We start from the raw sequence: 21,738 nt of genomic DNA, 5'->3' as shown, positions 1-21,738 counted from the left end.
CGCCTGACGAGCTTGGGCAGAACAATGAAACGTGAGAAATGCGGAATAATAACTCTTGTTACCAAGAAGGGAGACAATAAACCCAGAGGTGAAAATGATATGCGAAAGTCACGGCGCGGCACTGTAATGATATGTCGCCTCCCGTGCCGTGACTTATCTCTCGCAGAGAAGAATAGCGTGTGGTTTTTTAGTCGGTATTAGGCAGCTCAATTACATCTGTAGCATAAGACCGGAGTCCGACATATCCCCCAACTCAAGGGGAATCCGTAAAAGGATTTTCCACACGTAAATCAAAAAAAAAAAAAAAAGGTTAGGTTAGGTTAGGTTAGGTTAGGTTAGGTTAGGTTAGGTTAGGTTAGGTTAGGTTAGGTTAGGTTAGGTTAGGTTAGGTTAGGTTAGGTTAGGTTAGGTTAGGTTAGGTTAGGTTAGGTTAGGTTGCCCTCAGGGGCCACAGATGCCGACCCTTTATTAGGTCGGTGTAGGTCTGTGGTACGGGACTTGGCGGTCCCGAGGTACCCGAGCCCGGCAACCACTTTGCCGAAGGGGAGGTTCATTCCTCCCAAGGTGGTAAGGGATGGCGACCCGGAATACAAACGCCCGGCTTGTCGAGGTCGTTAGGGGAAGTCTTCTGACTTCCTTTCGGCAACCTCAGGGGCCACAGATGCCGACCCTTTATTAGGTCGGTGTAGGTCTGTGGTACGGGAATCGGCGGTCCCGAGGTACCTGAGCCCGGCAACCACTTTGCCGAGAGGGTGGGTTATATTCCCCCCAAGGTGGTAAGGGATGGCGACCCGGAATTCAAACGCCCGGCCTGCCGGGGTCGATAGGGAGGATTAGTTCCTCTTCCGGCGGTTGGTTGGGGGGTTGGGGGGTTTGGGGGTTGGGGGTGTTTTCCTTTTCCTTTCCTTTCCCTTCCCTTCCCTGTCCCGCTCAGTCAGAGCGGTGAGTACGGGCGTGGGGCCGCTCGGACATATTCCGAGGCGGGGCTCACGCGCCGTGAGGTCGAGGAGTCGGCCAGGCCGGGGTCGTTAGGGTTGGTACCCCACCGGCCTAGGGGAGTAAACCCTACACAAATCAACAACACTGATTTTTCATGATGAGCCAGTCGTCCAAGAAAAATACGGGTGTATCGCCTCAGGGGATCGGATCCCCAGGGGCCGGCGTGAGGAGTACTGTCCCAGCTCCCTCTCGTCGTCATCGCACGATGGGCCATCTGCCGCTCGCTCCGCAGGGGCGGCCGAGGAAAATGCATCTGCGAAGAATGATGCTGCGTTTATAAAGCCTGCAATCATTAGCATGGCTCGCATAGATCGACCGGGTCCATTATCATCCAAGGTCACCGTGTCTAAGAAAGGAGGAGAGGCTTCTCCTGGTCAATCGCCTCTTTCGTCTAGGAAGAGTGCGTCTACATCCAGGGCTGTATCGCCTGCGCCTTCCGTCACTTCCACTGCTTCAGCCATGGATTTGTCGGATGTTGTAATGGAGAGCGATTACGATTCGACAACGTCGCTCGGCCGAAAAAGGAAACGCGAACGTGGACGTCCCCCTACGACCGGGGAGTACATTGGGCTGTTGCAAGTCAAGCAGCGGCTACGTGAAGAGGAGGATTTGGAGGAGCAGAGAAGGCAGGAAAAAGATATACTTAATCCTGCTGTTCCTTTAGCTGGTGGCTTACAAGCTAAGGCCACCGATTTGACGGCGCGCTTTATGGAAGAGCTTCGTTATGATCCGGCGGCTAGCCTAGCAGCCGTGGCTCTCGAAGAAATGCAACGTGTGTTGAAGGTTGCATCAACATCAAAAGGTCTCAAGGGCACTTTTATTAAGACCCTTAAGGAATCTGCCTGTAAGACAAGCGCATGCCTTACAAACTTGATGACCCGTGTGGACACAGCTATTATGGACTCTCCAGCGGCTGAAACAGAAGTCCTTCGTCGCAAATTAGAAGCGGCTGAAAAGGAAATCGCACTACTCCGGGACGACATTGCTACGTTAAAAAATAAAACAGCAAAAACAGGCTCTCCCAAGAATGACTCACCAAAAGGGCAAGGTCAAAATAAAACTAAAAACTTGGAAAATGCCCGACGACATGTAGAACCTGAAGAAGTTCCAGCGGCCTATAGGCCAGTACTTAGAGGTAGGAGGAAGATGCTCAGTCCTCCTAGATTGCAGTATAGGTCAGAAGAAGAAGAGGACCCTCTTCTCTCGAGACTCGACCATCTCTTTGAGAGATGGTGTGAAAGAAAATGGGGTAGAGGCGGAATTCCTCCTCCAACTCGTCTGTCTCCTAAAAGTCAACAGGTAGACAAATCTAAAAAAGATAAAAAGGTGAATGAAGGACAAAAGGTCTCTTCTAAACAAACATCCAAGCCCACTCCCTTGAAATTAGCTCCTTTAGCAACATCAAGGCCAATGTCGGCCCCTAAGGCTCAGGCAACAAGTAGTTGGGCCACTGCTGTAGGAAGAAAGGCAAATAAAAAGCCTGGTACTGCGCGTAACATGCAAGAAAAACCTCCTGGCAAACGAAATATTGGTGGCAACAAACCAAACCAGGATGGTAAAATAAAACAATCTTCTAAGAGAAAGATTAAGCTGCCTAAAACAGCAGCAGTTACGGTTTCTTGTCCTTCAGGACAATACAACAGAATACTGGGGAAGGCCAAAGACCTGATTGACCTTACCAGCCTTGGCATTGACTCAGTCCGACCAAGGCGTGCGCTTACTGGCGCTATCATATACGAGGTGGCAGGAACTGATAATGCCGTTAAAGCAAAGGCTCTTGCGGATAAACTAGGTGAAGTCCTTGCGGACGAAGAGAACGTGCGAATAGCGCACCCTATAAAGATGGCGGAAATGCGGGTCCGAAATTTAGACGACACCGCAACTTCTAATGAAATTGCCGACGCCATAGTCGCTGCAACCTCCTGCGATCCTCTTAGCATAAAAATAGGTACTCCCAGACAAGGAATTAATGGCCTATTTACGGTTTGGTGCCGCTGTCCTTTAGTCGCGGCTAAAAAACTTGCCCTTATTGGCAAGATAAAAATTGGGTGGACCTTAGCCCGTATTGAGTTACTTCCTAGTCGTCCCCTGCAATGCTACAAATGCTTGCAGGGGGGACATGTTAGGGAACGCTGTCCTAACAGCGAGGATAGGAGCAGATGTTGCTTTCGTTGCGGCGCTCCTGACCATCTGGCGGCTGATTGTGGTGAGGCCCCTTTTTGTCCTGCCTGCAACAAAGCAGGCAAACCGGCTGCCCATAAGATGGGTGGTTCATCTTGTTCTGCCCGATCTAGACAGACTAGGGCGGGTGGCATTGTCAAGCCCAAAAGCCGTATGAAAACGGCTGCCACTCAACCCGTTCTCGAGAAGACACCTATTCCCTCTAATCCACCTCAGGAGGTAGAAACTATGGAAGTCGAGGTCATAAATCCTCCACCTTTAGAGCAAAGGCCTCCTAAGGTCTTTACGGCTAAATCAGCCAGTGTTGGTAGCGGTCTGGAGGAGACCGATACGGCCGAGCCTTCGCCGCCCTAAATATTCTCCAAACCAATTTAAACCACGCTTCCCAGGCACAGGATCTTTTCCTTCATTCCCTGGTGGAGCGTGGTTGTGGAGTTGGTATTGCGGCGGAGCCTTACCGCGTTCCCCCCGACAATCCTTGTTGGGCGAGCGATGAGCGGGACTCCGTCGCAATTACCTGGAATCAGCTTACCCGGCCCTGTATCCCTGTGGAGCGAGGAACTGGGTGGGTCTGTGTCAAGTGGGGCCCATTATTCATCTTGGGAGTTTACGCGTCTCCTGCGCTGAGCCTTCTCGAATTTGAGGAGCGACTCGATACAATGAGCGCCTTTATTCGTGCCAGATATCCTCAACCTTTCCTTATAGCCGGCGATTTTAATGCCAAGTCGCCGGATTGGGGCTGCCTCAGAGCCGATAGACGAGGTGGAGTGTTGGCGGCATGGGCTGCCGAGTTGGATCTTCTCATAGTCAACGAGGGGTCCACCAGTACTTGCTCTGCGTGGAGAGGAGACTCCATAGTCGATCTCACATGGATCTCCTCTTCTGCGCGAGCTTTTGTTAGGAGTTGGCGGGTGGCGGAAGAGTTGGAAACCCTATCCGATCATAGGTACATCCTTATGTCCCTCTCCGCCTCCCGAGGCACGTATAATTCCGTTCCTCCTAATAGGAATGTGAGATGGTCCTATCGATTGTTCGATAAGGACAAATTCCTTGCCGCTCTAGGCATATACACGTGGCTGGATGAGCCTATTTGGGACAGTGCCTTGGATGGAGCAGCTTGGCTCTGTGAGATAATTAGTGGAGCATGTGAGGTCGCTATGCCTCGTTCTGGTCCCCGTGTTAACACACGGGCTTATTGGTGGTCGGAAGAAATCGCCACACTTCGGCGGTTCTCCGTCCAAACTCAGAGGCGGTACACGCGCGCCAAAAGGCGTCGCCATGGGACAGTGGAGGATACAACGGCGGCCTACGAGGCCTACCGAGACGCGCGACGGGCCCTACGCTTAGCTATCAAGCAGGCCAAGACCCAAGCCTGGGATGAATTACTTCAATCCATCGATGAGGACCCTTGGGGGCGTCCCTACCGGATAGTTACCGGTCGCCTGCGTCCCAGAGCTCCTCCTGCAACCGAGAGTTTGGAGCCACATACGGCTGCGTCTGTAGTAGATAGATTATTCCCACCCGATACTGGTGGCGAGACATACTTACCTCCTCTCCCTTCCGGACCTTCTCCTGATTGGATTCATGGGGCGTGTGACGTGACTGAGGAAGAGTTAACCGCCGTGGTTAGAAGAATACGCCCAAATAAGGCCCCTGGGCCTGATGGGGTACCAGGAGGAGCACTTGCACTAGCTCTCGTTAGTTTGGCGCCGCGGGCAGGCAGGATCTTTACTTCCCTGCTCCGCGACGGAGTATTTCCACCTGAATGGCGCCGTGCCAACCTGGTTCTAATTCCTAAACCAGGTAGGGCAGCCGGAGAACCCTCCGCGTATAGGCCTATCTGTCTGCTGGATGAGGTTGGCAAGGTTTACGAGAGGATTATCTCGTGCCGCCTCATCCAGCATATCAACAAAGGTGACCCGCCGCTCCAGTCGGAGCAGTTCGGCTTCCGAGAGGGCAAGTCAACCATCGACGCTATTGCGTCGGTTAGGGCCCTCGCGGAAAGTACAGTAGAGGAGGGGAGCGTGTTACTGGCCGTCTCGTTGGACATATCCAACGCCTTTAACACGCTCCCCTGGAAAGTCATCAGGGACTCCCTTGAATACTTCAGGGTCCCTAATTATCTTCGACGGGTCATAGGTCAGTACCTTAACAACAGGGTACTTTCCTATAATAATAGGGATGGTCGCCGCGTCAACAAGAGAATAGAGCGAGGGGTCCCACAGGGCTCTGTTCTTGGGCCACTCCTGTGGAACCTCGCCTTTGACAGGGTGCTACGATTGCCCCTTCCCCCGGGTTGCAGCCTGCGTTGCTACGCAGATGATACGTTAGTTCTGGCCCGGGGGCAGAACTGGGAAGAAGCGCGCGCGCTGGCCGAGGTTGCCACTAGTATGGTGTGCAACACTCTGGCCGAGATGGGCCTGGAAGTGGCCGCTAATAAGACGGAGGCCCTATGGTTTATGGGTCATTCTGTCGGTCCTCCTCCACCTTCTTCCATCCTCATCGGGGGGGTTCCTATCCAGGTGGGTCACACTCTCAAGTATCTCGGACTCCACCTGGACAGTCATTGGCGTTTTTCCGAGCATTTTGCTCGCGTTATACCTAAAGTGGGACGAGTTGCAGCCTCGTTAGGGCGCATTATGCCAAATCTTGGTGGGCCGGGGGTGAAGGCCCGTCGTTTATATGCGGCAGTAGTGAGATCGGTGGCCCTTTATGGCGCCCCGATATGGGCAAAAGATCTCGCCAACAACAGGCGGGCGCTCAGCGGCCTGCGGCAAGTTGATCGCAGGCTTGCCGTTCGAGTGGCCCGTCTGTATAGGACGACTGCGGCGGATGCCGCGTTTGTGATGGCGGGCCTTCCCCCCGTCGATATAGTTGCGAGGGCTTACGCCGAAAGATATCGGCGTAAGTCCCTCATGTTAAGACGCGGGGTTCCCTTAACCCCGGCTGTTCTGGCGAGACTCCGTGTTATTGGGGATCGCCAGATTATGGAAGAATGGGGTTCCAAGTTGGCACAGTTGCCGTTAGACGCACCAGGTCATCGGGTGGTTCACGCCGTTCGCCCATTTCTGTCAGAATGGACGAACGGTGTTAGGGAGAGGAAAATTCCCTTTAGGGCGGCACAGGTGATCACCGGACATGGTGTCTTCGGTGATTACCTGTGCCGCATAGGACGAGAGCCAACTCCTAAGTGTTGGGAGTGTGGCGGGGGTCGGGACTCGGCGGATCACACATTTGCCGAGTGCCCGGCCTTCGCGAATGAGAGAAGGACGCTAATTAGCGCCTTAGGTCCGGACCTCTCCCTCCCGGCGGTCATATCAGCCGTGGTGGGGGGAGAGGCCGAGAAAGATATGTTTATCTCCTTCTGTGAAAACGTTATTTCACAGAAGGAGGATAATGAGAGAGTCCGTCGGGGAGATAGCCCCATCGGTCTCCCAAGGGCGCCGGTCAGGCGCAGAAATAGAGCACCCCGGCGCATTTGCGCCGCTGGTGAGAAACGGGGGCGGGTTCGGTCTAAAGATCAACCCTACCCCCCCCTAGTATGGTGTTGGAAAATGGCCCTTTTTAGGGCCAAGTAGTCAGGTGTTGGGAAATGGCCCTTTTTAGGGCCAATTAGTCAGGCGGAGAAAAATGGCCCTTTTCAGGGCCACTCGGAGTTAGCCCCCCTGTAGGGGGCCCTCCACTTATCAGCCCTTTTCAGGGCTGAGGAAGGAGAAAGTATGTGCTGGCACCCCGGGGGACGGACGACCCAATAGCTCCCGTAAGGGTGAGGGTCGTCCCGTCTCCCTGGTGGTGTCAGCCGTGCTTCTTGGTGCGGAGGGGGCGGTATCATAGGTGGTTGGGAACCACCTACTGCCCCCTTGCCCACTTGTGGGCGTTGGCGAGAGGGTAGTGGTCCCCTCTCGTCAAGTTATTAGGATGGTGGCCCGGTCAAGCTCAATGACCGGGCGCCGGTGGGCCCTCCTTAGTCTTCAAGGAGTGCCCCCGGCCAGGCAGAGACCCCCTAACACCTGGGGGTCCCGGTAGTGGGCGAGCGGCGCGGTGCTTGGAATGTGTTTACGATTCCCGTGCCGCTCGCCAATGACTGCCTGCGCTAGGCCACTCGTGAGGTTTTAGTGGGTATTAGGCAGCACGTTTGCATAAGACCTGAGTCCCACATAACCCCCGGAGTTCCCAAACCGGGGGTATCCGTAAAGGATTTCCTCACGTTAAAAAAAAAAAAAAAAAAAAAAAAAGGTTAGGTTAGGTTAGGTTCAGTTGGTTAGGTTAGGTTAGTCGGTTAGGTGAGGTTAGGGGTTAGGTTAGGTTAGGTTAACGATCCGCTGGGGCAGTACCTGGGAGGCGGCGGGAGGGAAGTTCGGTTACTAAGAGCGCACAGTACCTTCCTGGCATTGCACTCCGAGTACATCACGTACTCGAGCCGGGGGAGGTACACCCTCAGGGGCCACAGAGGCCGTCCCTTTATTAGGACGGTGTAGATCTGTGGTTCGGGACTTGGCGTTCCCGAGGGTTCCTGAGCCCGGCGACCACTTCGCCGAGAGGGTGGGTATTATTCCCCCCAAGGTGGTAAGGGATGGCGACCCGGAATACAAACGCCCGGCTTGTCAGGGTCGTGAGGGGAGGTCTTCTGACTTCCTCCTGGCAACCTCAGGGGCCACAGAGGCCGTCCCTTTATTAGGACGGTGTAGATCTGTGGTACGGGACTTGGCGGTCCCGAGGTGCCTGAGCCCGGCGACCACTTCGCCGAGAGGGTGGGTTTTATTCCCCCCAAGGTGGTAAGGGAAGGTAACCCGGAATGCAAATCCCGGCCGGCTGGGGCCGCAGGGGAATTGGTTTCCCGCCATGCCACCCGGGGTTGGGTAGGGGGCCTCCCGTTCAAGGGGAGAAGATCCCTTTCTGAGGCATTGCACGCGGGTGCTCCCGCAGCCGAGGTTAGGGATTACCTCTACCCGTTTCCGGGGCGTACGTGGTGCGTTCCTGGGGCGGGTACGAGTATACGCACCGGAGTTGCACACCGGGGGTGTGACCCCACGGTCTCCGGGGGCGTAGGGTGTTCCGGCCTGCGGGCTGGGCACCCCAGGGATGACGTAGGGGGTGTTTCGGGCCGCTCGGAAGTCTCCGAGGTGGGCCTGGTCACCCCGGGGAGGAGGTTGCGACCGCCACGAGGCCGCTCGGACGTATTCCGAGGCGGGGCTCGTGGCGCGTCTCTGGAAAGAAGAAGGAAGCGGCTAGGTCGGAGTCGGCAGGGCGGGCACCCAATCGGCCTAAGGGAGAAAACCCCAACCAAATCATCATGATACAACATGGGAATGACGTCCAATCAGAAGCAGGTTTTACCGTCTCAGGGGGGTCGGATCCTCAGAGACCGGCGTGGTGGGAGTACCGTCCCGGCTCCCGCCATGTCGTCATCCAACGACGGGCAATCCAGCGCTTGCTCCGCAGGGGCGCTGGTGGCTACAGCGTCTGCGATGTTTTCGCATGAAGATCGGTCCGACGGAGAGGATCATCAATCCAGGCTATCTTCAGGAGAAGATACGCGAAGAGTGGCCGCCCCTTTTACGGATACAGACGGGGAATATATGAAACTTCCCCGGATAGTCGACATGAAGGTGGTAAAGAAGGCCAGAGCTAATAAACTTGGCCCGAAGAGTAAGGCGCGCGCCAAAGTTAATCGCAAGACGAACCAACCGTCTGACGAAGAGGTGTTGTTCAGCGCTGTGAGACCAAATGCTGGCTCGCCTCCGCCGGCGACAGCGCTTACGGAAACCGGCGCAACCACGGCCACGGAAGAGGACGACAAACGGCTATCCCGCCCAATGGAAGCAGATGACATAGAGGAGAACGCGGACACCGACGTGATAAACATCGAGTCGTCGGACGCATCAGATGCTTCCATACGAACTACCGCATCAGGAGCAGCCAAGAGAACTCGGAGAAGAAACAACCGCGACATCAAGACGAAGACTCGTCGTATGGCATCGAATTCTTCTTCATCGGAAGATAATCCCTTCGAGGAGGACCAGAGAGAGAAACGAGGAAGACCCGTCGTTACCGGCAAAGGCGTCCGCATCTTGGCAATTCAAGAGAAGACCAAGGAGTTGCAATCTCTCAAAGACGAAATAAGAACCATGAGAGAAATTGCCGAAGGTGGATATGACCCTTCCGACTTTAAGGGCAAACGCCGCACTCAAATGGCTGAGAAGATAGAGCAGGAGTCTACCGGCCTGCCCATTCAGGCACTTGCGGCTGACATTTTACAAACAGCCAAAAGATAGAGGAGTTGCGGTCAAGTCCGGCAATCTGAAAGGCGGATTTGTTCGCATACTTAGAGAGGCAGCACTCAGGATTGAGATAAGTGCAGATGCCATGTCCCGCAAGGTACTTCCTGCGGAGACCACGGACGTCGGAACAATCGATCAGCTGAGGGCTGAAGTACTTCAGTTGCGAGAAGAACTGAAGCAAGCTCGCGAGGCCGCGATAATTCGTCCCCCAACTTCATCACCGACAACAAGAGAGGAAAACGCGGACGACATCGCAATGGAGGTAGAAGCTGGTGAGGTGGCTGAGTCGTCTACCGCTCCGCCTCCTCCATCTGTAGTTTTGCCATCTAAGAAGGAGTGGCCACCAGCAATGAGGCCGCCATTAAAAGGACACAGTAAAGTCCTTTCTGACAGCGAAGACGCTGGACCTTCAGTTTTGCTCCCTCGGCGTAAAACGCCCAGCAAGGACATAGAGGGCATCATAGACAACAAGTTAGCTGCCTTCTTCAAGGTCGTCCAAACCCAGATGCGGGACATGGCGACCACACTAATGGAGCGACTGGATCCTCGAGTCTCTTCCAGCGGAGCCCGAGAAAACACCTCTACGGTATCCGTCCCCAAGGACAATACCAAGAAGCGCCCGGTTCCCGAGGAAGATCCCAAGAAGATCAAGTCCAAGAAGGAAGATCCCAAGAAGATAGGAAAAGACGAGGGCCAGAGATCTAAGATCTCTACCTCCTCCAAGCAACCGTCTGTCTCTAAACAGACGGCCACGAGCAGAAGGCCGACGAGTGCCGGTCCCACCTCTCGGAAGGAGAATGTTCCCGAGAAGCCTGTCCCACGCTCCACAGACAAAGAGACATGGTCTCAAGTCGTGGGACGCAAGGCCAGAAAAGGGACCAAACAACCGCCGAGACCCACAGCTTCCTCTTCTTCGGCGCCCGCTAATGCGCGACAGAAGGGAGGAAAGAAGAAAGGTGATAAACCTGCCACCAATTCTTCTAACAAAATTCCTGCGGCGAAGCCCAAGGGAAAGAAGAAGACGAGAAGAAGAGCTCCAAGAACTTCTGCAGTCGTCCTGTCAGCTCCCGGCGCGGAGTATGACAAACTTATGGCAGAGGTCAGAGCAAAGATAAAGTTATCCGAGGTGGGCATCAGCGAAAAAGTCTCAATGCGCACAACGGCGACTGGCGCTCTGCTGATCCAAATACCCGGATCAGAGAGCGATTGCAAGGCTGATGCTTTAGCCGGCCTAATGAAGGAGGTGTTGGCAAACAGAGAGGACGTCAAGATCTCTCGCCCAACTATAACTGCGGAGCTGCGTGTCTGGCCGCTGGAGCCTTCCATAACTAAGGAGGAGGTCATCGAGGCTGTGACAAGTAAAGGTCTATGTCAGCCAAAAGACGTACAGGCTGGAGACATGCGACAGATTGCCGGCAGCATGAATAGTCTGTGGCTCAGGCTGCCACTCACTGCCGCAAAGAAGGCCTCGGAAGGAGGCAAACTCGCCATAGGCTGGACAAGGGTCAAGGTGGCCCTTCTGGATCCCCGCCCAATGAGATGCTTCAAGTGTTTGGAGCGGGGCCATACAAGAGAGAGATGCCCGAACAAGGTGGATAGGTCGGGCAAATGCTACCGTTGCGGAAACACGGGACATGTGGCGAGAGTATGCACGGCCACTCCCAGATGCCCAATCTGCGCTGACATCGGAAGAAGAGCCGACCACATCTTGGGTGGTAAACAATGTACCACCCGAAACAGAAGAGGAAGCCCACCGAGCGGAGGAAACAAACTTCGCACCAGTGAAGAGACAGCGATGGAAGTGGACATCCCGCCTCCTGCCGACGCACTGCCTCAACGAAGAAGGCCCCTGGAGGAGGGAAGACAACCTGCCGTTATCTAATGGCCCTTTCGCTTCTTCAGGCAAACATTGGCCACTCTCGCCCTGCGCAAGATCTGTTCTTGCATACGATGGCCGAGACTGGCAGCACACTAGGAGTGATCTCGGAGCCACACCGCATCCCCGAGAACCACCCATCCTGGATAGAGGACGAGACGAAGACGGTGGCGCTGACGTGGAGGTGGTGGCAAGGAGCACCCCCCTGCGCTCCCATCGGCCGTGGTCGGCATTTCGCCGCGGTACATTGGGGCCCGTTTGCTGTAGTTGGCACATACTTGCCACCATCGGGCTCTTCTACGGAGTACGAAGAATGGTTGGAGGAGATCGGCGTGTGCATCGGCGGACTTCGGCCACTTCCCGTGGTGTTGGCCGGGGACTTCAATGCCTGGTCTACGGCTTGGGGTTCCCGGCTAACAAACAAACGAGGGAAAATCCTCGAGGAATGGGCGGCTTCGTGGGATCTTGTCCTGCTAAATAAAGGCAAGGTCTCGACGTGTATTCGGGCACAGGGGGAGTCTGTGATAGATCTCACATGGGCTTCCCCTGCGGCCGCGAACTTAGTGCGGCAATGGAGGGTGGCTACAGAGCTTGAACATTTGTCAGATCATAGATACATATCTGTAAAGTTCGGGCTTCAAGCCACACCTGCAAGAAATAGAAGACGTCCTTCCGAGTCAAGATGGGCGTCCAAGAAAATCAGAGAGGATGTCTTCAGAGCCTCTCTCGAGGTTTCATGCTGGAGTAGAGAGAGCCAGAACACCCGCTCCGTTACATCAGTCCAGAGCGAGGCTGATTGGTTCATGGAAGAGATCACCAATGCTTGCAACGCTTCCATGCCGAAAGTCCGACGTAACCCTCGGCGCTCCGCCTACTGGTGGAATGAAAACATCGCGGAGTTGCGTCGAGAAGCTACACAGAAGAGGAGAGAAGTCACGCGCTGCCGCGACAAACCTGGCAGACTTGCGGCTTTAGACATTTATAAGGCGGCAAGGAAAGACTTGCGTACGGCAATCCGGAAGGCCAAAACTGAGGCCTGGGAAAGCCTTCTTCAAGACTTAGACGACGACCCGTGGGGGTTGGCGTATAAGATAGTGACGAAGAAGCTAAGAACGCCGGCCCCCTCGGTTACTGAAACTTTGGACCCGACTCTCATCCGTGAAGTGGTGAACTCTTTGTTCCCGGACGCTCCCCGGGGACCAAGGCCCGAAGACTTTACTACTGGCCGGTTTATCAGTCAACGCGAGGAAATTCCGTCACTGGAAGAAGAGGAGTTTGGTGTAGCGGTAAGAAGAAGTCTCAAGGGCAATACTGCGCCAGGCCCTGATGGCATACAAAAGAAGATTCTGTCCCTTGCTCTACCATTAATAGGAGACAAACTCAAGCATCTTCTGGATAGATGCTTAAAAGAACAAGCCTTTCCACAACAGTGGAAGTGCGCTAGACTGGTTCTTCTTAAGAAGAAGGGCAAAGAAGACAACGCACCGTCTTCCTTTCGCCCTATTTGTTTGCTGGACGAGGCAGGGAAACTCTTGGAAAGAGTAATAGCAAACCGCCTCGTTCAGCACTTAAAAGAGGTAGGCCCAAATCTGAGCGCCTCTCAATATGGCTTTCGAGAGGGACTGTCGACAGTAGACGCAATCCTGCGGCTGAGATCTCTCTCAGAGGAAATAACTTCCCAGGGGGGAGTCGCCATGGGCATCTTGATAGACATTTCAAATGCTTTTAACTCCCTCCCCTGGGAGGCAATAATGGAGGCCCTCCGGCGGCACAGGATTCCAACATATTTACAAGCCGCCGTGAGAGAGTATTTCGTAAACAGGTCCATCACGTACAAGGACCGTGATGGCAACACACGAGAGAAGTTACTGCGCCGCGGGGTACCCCAAGGGTCTGTTCTAGGACCTTTACTATGGAACCTGGGGTACAACGCGGTACTTCACGTCGCTCTACCTCCCGGCTGTCACACTTTATGTTACGCCGATGACACCATAGTGTTAGCCGGAGGAGATAATTGGCAGGAGGCCCGTGCTAGGGCTCAGGTAGCAACTCAAGCTGTTCTAACGGCCATCAGGAAACTTGGCCTAGAGGTGGCGATGAATAAAACGGAGGCCCTGTGGTTCTACAACAAAGCTCAGGGCCCTCCGCCATACAATAAAGTATTCCTGGACTCGGCGGAAGTCATCGTAACACCCACCGTCAAGTATCTAGGACTCCTCATCGATGGACAGTGGGCGTTTCGTGAGCACATCACCACAATTGCTGCAAAGGCCGCATCCAGCGCAACGGCCTTGAGAGGCATTCTCCCTAACTTAGGGGGGCCCAGTGGAGCAGCAAGACAACTATATGCGAACACGGTGCGGTCTATTGTAATGTATGGAGCGCCGGTGTGGGCGAATGACCTGGCATTGTCCAGAAGTGGTCGTACGGCTTTAGAGAAAGCCTTCCATCTGGTCAATGTCAGGTCGGCGCGAGTATACCGCACCGTGTCGCGAGCAGCGGCTGCGGTATTAGCAGGAGTTCCACCATTGGACCTGACAGCGACGGAGCACTCCCGAGTATACGAGGGACTTAGGAAGTTCGAGAGAAAGCACGGTGTACGGCCGACCCCGATCATCAAAAATCGGGTTAGGTTGTATTACCGTGCTAAGACACTTAAGGCGTGGAAAGCGCGTTTACGCGCCGTAAGGTAGAAGGAGGCCGAGTAGTTGGCGCAGTAGAGCCAATTTTGGAAGAGTGGCTTGCCGTAAAGCGAAGACTCTCCTTCCATGCAGCGCAGGTGGTGTCGGGGCACGGCTGCTTCGCCTCCTACCTGCGTCGTATTGGTAAGGAGGAATCTGTAAGGTGTCATCACTGTGAGGCACCCCGAGACGACGCGCAGCACACCCTAGAAGGATGTCTTGCGTGGCAAGAAGAGAGAGCTGACCTTATCCGGAAGACAGGATGCAACTTATCCCTTCCGGCTATAATGAAGAAGATGGTGGACGACGAGGAGGCATACAAGGCCTTCCATACATTCGCGGGGCGTGTCATGAGTGCCAAGGAGGACGCTGAACGCCAAAGAAGAGGACAGCCGGTGAACTCCACTCCAGGCGTAGGACAGACATCGTCGCAGGGCAATCATGCCCCAACAGGCGTCCATCGTGCGCGCCGGGTTGGAGGTAGGGGACGGGCGCAAGCCTCCCCCCTCCTTCCTGGCCCAAACGGTGGCGCCACTCAACTTGTGCGTCGGAGTTCGCGTCTGAACTCCAACAGCACACAGAGATGACAGTAAGGCGGGGGACGAGTCTTCCCCCCGCCAAGTTATAACTCAGCGGGAGGGCGTCTCTCCCTCGCCTCAAGAAGAGCGAGGCCAGGAAATATTAAGAGGCTGGGGAGCCTCTCCCAGTCTCGCCTTCAAAGAAGATAGTTAGTCGCAAGCCAGACGCGACTATTTTAGAGAAGCCGGCCCGCCACACAAATGCGGGCCCTGCCGCTCTAAGTCCAATGAGCGGCAGCGCGGGGGACCCACCCAAGTCATCGGGTGGGTCGGTGCCGGGGAGGTTGAGAAGTATACGCACGTGATTCCTCAACCTCCCCATCAGTCACGGCACCATATGCGGGCAAAAGTGGGGGTTTAGTCGGTAGTGGGCAGCCTCGCGGCATAAGACCTGAGCCCGACATACCCCTCTCCCTTCCCAGGGGAGAGGGTATGTGTAAAGAGTGCATTCCCCACTATAAAAAAAAAAAAGGTTAGGTTAGGTTAAGATCCCTTTCTGAGGCATTGCACGCGGGTGCTCCCGCAGCCGAGGTTAGGGATTACCTCTACCCGTTTCCGGGGCGTACGTGGTGCGTTCCTGGGGCGGGTACGAGTATACGCACCGGAGCTGCACACCGGGGGTGTGACCCCACGGTCTCCGGGGGCGTAGGGTGTTCCGGCCTTCAGGCTGGGCACCCCAGGGAAGACGTAGGGGGTGTTCCGGGCCGCTCGGACGTATTCCGAGGCGGGGCCGGTCACCCCGAGGAGGTTCGACCGCCACAGGGCTCGTGGCGCGTCGCTGGAAAGAAGAAGGAGGCGGCTAGGTCGGAGTCGACAGGGCGGGCACCCAATCGGCCTAAGGGAGAAAACCCCAACCAAATCAACACAAGGAAATTCATGGGTTATGACGACAAAAGAGCAGCAAGGTCTACCGTCTCAGAGGATTCGGACCCTCAGAGACCGGCGTGGTGGGAGTGCCGTCCCGGCTCCTGCCATGTCGTCATCGTACTACGGGCAATCCAGTGTCTGCTCCGCAGGGGCGCTGGTGGAAAATGCGTCTGCGAAGACAAAGAAGAAGGCGCACGGAGGAAAAGGATCTGAAGCAGAAGACCACGGAAGCAGATCCGGTTTTGAAGATGGCGGCGAAATTTCTCCTTCCTCCGAAGGGACACAGAAGACCCGCTGCACTCACTGATACGGACGGTGAATTTTTGACACTTCCGCGTCTAGTGAGCATGAAGGTGGTGAAACAGGCCAACGCTAAGAAAGCGGGGCCCAGAAGCAGGACCAAGAGCGGGCCCGTGGTGGAATTAGATAGGCTTTCCGGTGTGACGGATTCTTTCCACACTGTTAGACCAATTGCGGGCTCACCTCCACCAAGGCCAGCTAACACAGGATTGACCACCGCCACAGAAGAAGATGAAGGCCGACTTACTGCAAACACCGCAGACCCAGATGAAGATGCTGTAACAGACGTTATCAGCATTAACTCCGACGACGCCTCAGACGCCTCTGTGCGTACAACAGCTTCGGGCGCGTCTAAAAGATCCAGAAAGAGACGAAGTAATCAGAGGGACATCAAAATACGCCGTGTCATAGCACGTGCAGATCATTCATCCTCTGACGACGACCCGTTTAAGAAGAAAGAAGAGAAGCGTGGGCGCCCGATCGTAACAGGCAAAGGGGTCCACATCCTTGCAATAAAGGAAAAGGAGAGAGAGTTGGAATCTCTTAAAGAAGAGATTCGAACGATGAGACAAATTGCGGAAGGAGGCTATGACCCCTCCGATTTCAAGGGAAAGCGCCGTTCGCAGATGGCAGAAAGACTCGAGCAGGAGTCAATTGGCTTGCCAATTCAAGCCATCGCAGCGGAGATACTCCAGACTACGAAGAAGATAGAGGAGGTTGCGGTAAAATCAAACAACCTGAAAGGCGGGTTTGTTCGAATTTTAAGAGAAGCCGCGCTTAAAATAGAGGTGAATGCGGATGCCCTGACAAAGAAGACGCTGCCGCAACGGGACGAAGAAAATCAGGAGGTGGAGCAACTTAGACTGGAGGTTCGTCAACTTCGTGAAGAACTACAGCGAGTGCGCGAATCATCTAAGATGTCTTCTCCCCACTTCCCACATCAGCCGGGGAGAAACCAGCGGATGAAGAAGTAATGGAGGTGGAAATGTCAAATCCATCCGACATTCTGCCGCCTAGAGAAGAATGGCCGCCGGCAATTAGGCCGGCAATCCAGGGTAAACGCCTTACCCTTCCTGAAGACGAACCGAGAGCCGTAACCAAATCTGTTGGCTCTGCTCCCGGCAAAAAAGCAATTCCGAGGACAATAGAGAGTCTCATAGACACGAAACTCTCTGCTTTTGCTACAACAGTACAAAAGCAGATGGAGGAAATGGGGGCTGCGCTAATAAAGCAGCTCGCCCCTCGGGTCTCCTCTTCCGGGGCCCAGGAAAACACTTCAAGAACACCGACCCAAGTGGATGGCACCAAGAAGCGCCCGGTTCCCGGAGAGGGGACTCGGGGAGAAAGTCTAACGCGGAGGGGTAAGACCAAAAGCCAGAAGCCTGTGGCTTCTACCTCGTCACACCACCGACTGTCGTTAAACAGTCAATAACTGCGGAGAAAAGGCCGACGCGTAATGAAGCCTCTTCTTCTCGGAAGGAAAACATTCCTTCTGAGACGACCACCGCGCGCCCCCCTGAGAAATGGACTCAGGTGGTGGGGCGCAAAGCAGCTAAGAAGAAGACCGCAGAAGCGCCGAGACTTATGGCCCCATCTTCTTCTGTCCACTGACGCGAAGAAAAAGGAGAAAAGGAGAAACGCGCAAGTGCTCTCAACACGCGCGCAACGAGATCCAGATCCAAGGGACAGAACAAGAAGAAAACAAGAAGGAGAGTCCCGCGTACTTCGGCAATCGTTCTTTCGTGTCCCAATGAAGGCTACGACAAGTTAATGGCCGAAGTGAGATCAAAGTCAAACTCTCTGAGGTGGGGATCAAAGACAAAGTGACCATGCGCACCACGGCAACGGGCGCCTTACTTATTCAGATTCCCGGGTCTGAAAGTAGCAGTAAAGCCGACGCTTTAGCCGGCCTCATGAAAGAGGCTTTAATCAACAAGGAAGGCGTCAAGGTATCGCGCCCTGTTACAACAGCGGAGATAAGAGTATGGCCCCTCGAGCCTTCAATTACAAAGGACGAGGTTATCGAGGCCGTTATTAGTAAGGGCAATTGTCAGCCCAAAGAAATACAGGTTGGAGAAATTAAAAAACTGTCCAACAACATGGGCAGTTTATGGTTTAAACTACCATTAGCTGCAGCCAAGCTGGTAGTTAGGGAAGGTTCCCTGTGCGTCGGATGGATCAAGGCTAAGGTGGCCTTACTTGACGCCCGCCCGCTCAGATGCTTCAGATGTCTTGAGCAAGGACATACGAGAGAGAAGTGTCCAAGCGCGAAAGACAGATCCGGGCTATGCTACCGCTGTGGCAGTCCGGAACATATCGCGCGAGTATGTTCGGCTGCGCCCAAGTGTCCGATCTGTGCGGACATAGGTCGAAAAGCTGACCACGTTCTGGGAAGTAAATCTTGTACTACCCGGAAGAAAAGAGGTATCCCAGTGAATCAAAGGAATCGACCTTCAAACACTGAAGAATCACCAATGGAGATAGAGATACAGTCCACCTCCAACAGTAAGACTCAGAGTAGGAATCTCCCGGAGGAAGGGGATAAGAAGAAGACGACTTAATGGCCTTGAAGTGCATACAGGCCAATTTATGCCACTCCCGCGCAGCTCAGGATCTTTTCCTACACACGCTTGCGGAGAGTGGCAGTACTTTAGGGGTGATTTCCGAACCCTACCGTGTTCCCGCCAACCACCCGCTGTGGGCGGGGTGTCGCCTAGGATCGGTAGCCATCACGTGGAGATGGTGGAAAGGCGCGCCACCTTGTGCGCCAACAGAATATGGCGACCGATTTGTCGCCGTGAGATGGGGACCTGTGGCGGTGATTGGAGTGTACTTACCGCCACCAGGCTCTATAGAGGAGTATGAAGAGTGGTTAGAAGACATTACTGCTTGTATTGGCAGACTTCGGCCACTTCCCATTTTGGTGGCCGGGGACTTCAATGCGTGGTCTGTCGCATGGGGTTCCCGGCAAACTAACAGCAGAGGCAGACTCCTCGAATTATGGGCCGCCGCACAAAATTTGGTGCTTGTAAATAGAGGAAGTGTAGCAACATGTGTACGACCACAGGGCGAGTCAGTCATAGATCTGACTTGGGCTACCCCTGCGGCCGCCGGTATGGTAGTGCGATGGGAGGTGGCTTCGGACTTGGAACACCTGTCTGACCACAGGTACATCATGATGGAGCTTGGGCCTCGGGCCGTTTTATCTTCGCGAGTTAGGAAGCGCCCCGTAGAAAAAAGATGGGCTATTCGAAAATTAAAAGAAGACGCTTTTAAAGCCTCTTTAGAAGTCTCCTGCTGGAGCAGAGATAGCTGGACTCAGGCAGCTGCATTGGACGTTCAGGGAGAGTCTGACTGGCTGGAAGAAACAGTGGAAATGGCATGTAATGCATCTATGCCGAAGGTACAACGCAACCCACGCCGATCTGCATATTGGTGGAGTGAAAACATTGCGGAGCTGCGTCGGGAAGCCAATCGACACCGGAGAAGAGTCACGCGAAGCCGAAACAACACGGCAAGAAGAACCTCTGCATTAGAGGACTACAAAGCGGCGAGAACTGCTCTTCGTGTGGCCATTAGAAAGGCCAAAGCGGAGGCATGGGAGGGCCTCGTAAACGATTTGAACGAGGACCCGTGGGGCCTGGCGTATAAAATCGTCACTAAGAAGTTAAGACCGCCAGCCCCATCGGTCACAGAAACGCTTGACCCGGGCCTTATCCGAGAAATAGTTGGAGTATTGTTTCCTGAGGCTCCCTCGGAAAGAAGAATTGAAGACTTGTGGTTTACACAAATGCTGGACTTAGACGATCCGGAAATTCCAGCAATAGACGAGGATGAATTTCTTCTCGCAGTTAAGAGAGGCCTGAAAGGCAATACTGCGCCAGGACCAGATGGGCTGCATAAAAAAGTATGGGCCCTGGCTATTCAAACAGTTGGAGAGAGGCTAAGAAGCCTATTTAATAAATGTTTGCAGGAAGGCGTTTTCCCAAGACAGTGGAAAAACGCTAACCTGGTTCTACTGCGGAAGAAAGGTAAGGAGGGCGATTCCCCCTCGTCGTTTCGCCCAATATGTTTGCTGGATGAGGCGGGGAAACTCTTAGAGAGAATCATCGCTAATCGCCTCATCCAGCATCTGTCAAGCGTGGGCCCGAATTTAAGTCCAGTGCAATTTGGTTTCCGAGAGGGGCTTTCAACCATTGACGCGATCTTACGCTTAAGATCCCTCTCGGAGGAGGTGATCTCTCAGGGAGGGGTGGCTCTGGCTGTATTTATAGACATATCTAATGCCTTTAACACCCTTCCCTGGGAGACTATTAAAGAGTCACTCCGACGACACAAAGTGCCAAGTTATCTACAGGCAATGACGGATGACTATTTTAAAGAGAGATATATTACATATATAGATCGAGATGGACGGTCATGTAAAAGACCACTTTATCGTGGAGTACCTCAAGGGTCCGTTCTAGGACCTTTGTTTTGGAACCTGGGGTACAACGCAGTATTAAATACGGCACTACCCCCCGGCTGCCATTTGATTTGTTACGCGGATGATACCCTGGTGTTAGCCGGGGGAAGTAACTGGAGTGAGGCACGCATTAGGGCTGAGATTGCCGTACAAGCAATCTTTGCAGCCATTAAGAAGGCTGGCTTACAAGCGGCACCTCAAAAAACTGAGGCCCTGTGGATGTATGGCAAGGGCAAAGATCCGCCAAAAGACGGTATATATATAAACACCGTCATGATTACTCCTAAGCCCACCGTCAAGTACCTTGGGCTATTTCTAGATGGACGATGGGCTTTCCGCGAGCACTTCGCGGCAACGGCAGGAAGAGTGGCAACGTGCGCAACATCACTTCGAGGCATCCTTCCAAACTTGGGAGGACCCAACGCAGCAGCAAGACGACTGTACGCCAACACAGTGCGCGCCGTAGCCATGTACGGCGCGCCTGTGGGCAGTACTGCGACTAATAGAGAAGTCGTACTCTGCCCGAAGGCTTTCCACTCTGTCATGGTGAGGACAGCGCGGGTATACCGCACAGTATCACGTGCGGCGGCGGCGGTGCTTGCAAGTATTCCACCCTTGGATCTCACCGCAGCGGAGCATCTTCGAGTCTTTGAAGGGCTCCGAAGTTCGAGCAGGAGCACAATGTGCGACCAACACTTTGGTTAAAAGGCCGCATGAGGCGCTATTCACACGCCCATACAGTTAGAGAGTGGAGGACGCGTCTACGTCAACAATGGGTCAAAGAGGGCGGACGAGTCCTCGAAGCATTTGAGCCAATTCTAGAAGATTGGCTTGCCAGTAGGAGAAACGCCTTCCATGCGGCGCAAGTGTTGTCCGGGACACGGCTGTTTTTCTGTATACCTGCGCCGTATCGGTAGAGAGAGCAGAAGTTTGTTTCCACTGTGGTGTCACGAGATGACGCTCAACACACTCTGGAGCGATGCTCGGCATGGGAGCAAGAGCGTGAAGTACTCGTCCGGAAAGATAGGCCAAGATCTATCTCTTCCGGCATTAGTCCAGAATCCTTGTGGACAACGAGGAAGCCTGGAAGACCTTATACGTTTTGCAGTCAGTGATGCAGCAGAAAGAAGACGCGGAGAGACAGAGAAGAGGACAGCCAACAGTAAACCGACTGTGTCTCCAATTGTAAATAGTAGCAGAATGGCCTCTGCATCAAGCAACGCTGCTACCAGCAGAGTGCCAGTAGTACTTCAGGGCAATCAGCCCACCACAGGCGCTCGCCGTGCGCGCCGGGTTGGAGGTAGGGGACGGGCGCAAGCCTCCCCCCTCCTTCCTGGCCCAAGCGGTGACGCCAATCAATCAGTGCGTCGGAGTTCACGTCTGAACTCCGACACACAGAGATGACAGTAGGGCGGGGGATGAGTCTACCCCCCCGCCGAGTCAAAGTACTTAACGGGAGGAAGTCTCACCCTCGCCTTAAGAAGTGCGAGCTGGGAAACAAAGAGGCTGG

The 21,738-nt window shown here is 54.3% G+C and overlaps 1 protein-coding gene across 1 annotated transcript; it reads left to right on the top strand.

Annotated features, from left to right (window-relative positions):
- Positions 1 to 1,296: 1,296 nt before the first annotated feature.
- On the top strand, positions 1,297 to 3,534 carry LOC139113895 (uncharacterized). Its single transcript, XM_070675341.1, has one exon. It carries the CDS (start codon positions 1,297 to 1,299, stop codon positions 3,532 to 3,534), a length of 2,238 nt encoding a protein of 745 aa, XP_070531442.1.
- The last annotated feature ends 18,204 nt before the right edge of the window (positions 3,535 to 21,738 follow it).

This window comes from Cardiocondyla obscurior, linkage group LG03 (assembly GCF_019399895.1).
Source record: "Cardiocondyla obscurior isolate alpha-2009 linkage group LG03, Cobs3.1, whole genome shotgun sequence".
In the NCBI taxonomy this organism is placed as follows: Eukaryota; Metazoa; Arthropoda; class Insecta; order Hymenoptera; family Formicidae; genus Cardiocondyla; species Cardiocondyla obscurior.
The sequence above is the reverse complement of the archived record's forward strand: the minus strand, read 5'-3'. Positions and strand labels throughout refer to the sequence as shown.

Excerpts from the sequence above, each read along its gene's own strand:
- LOC139113895 (XM_070675341.1), top strand. The coding sequence starts at position 1,297 with ATGGCTCGCATAGATCGACCGGGTCCATTATCATCCAAGGTCACCGTG.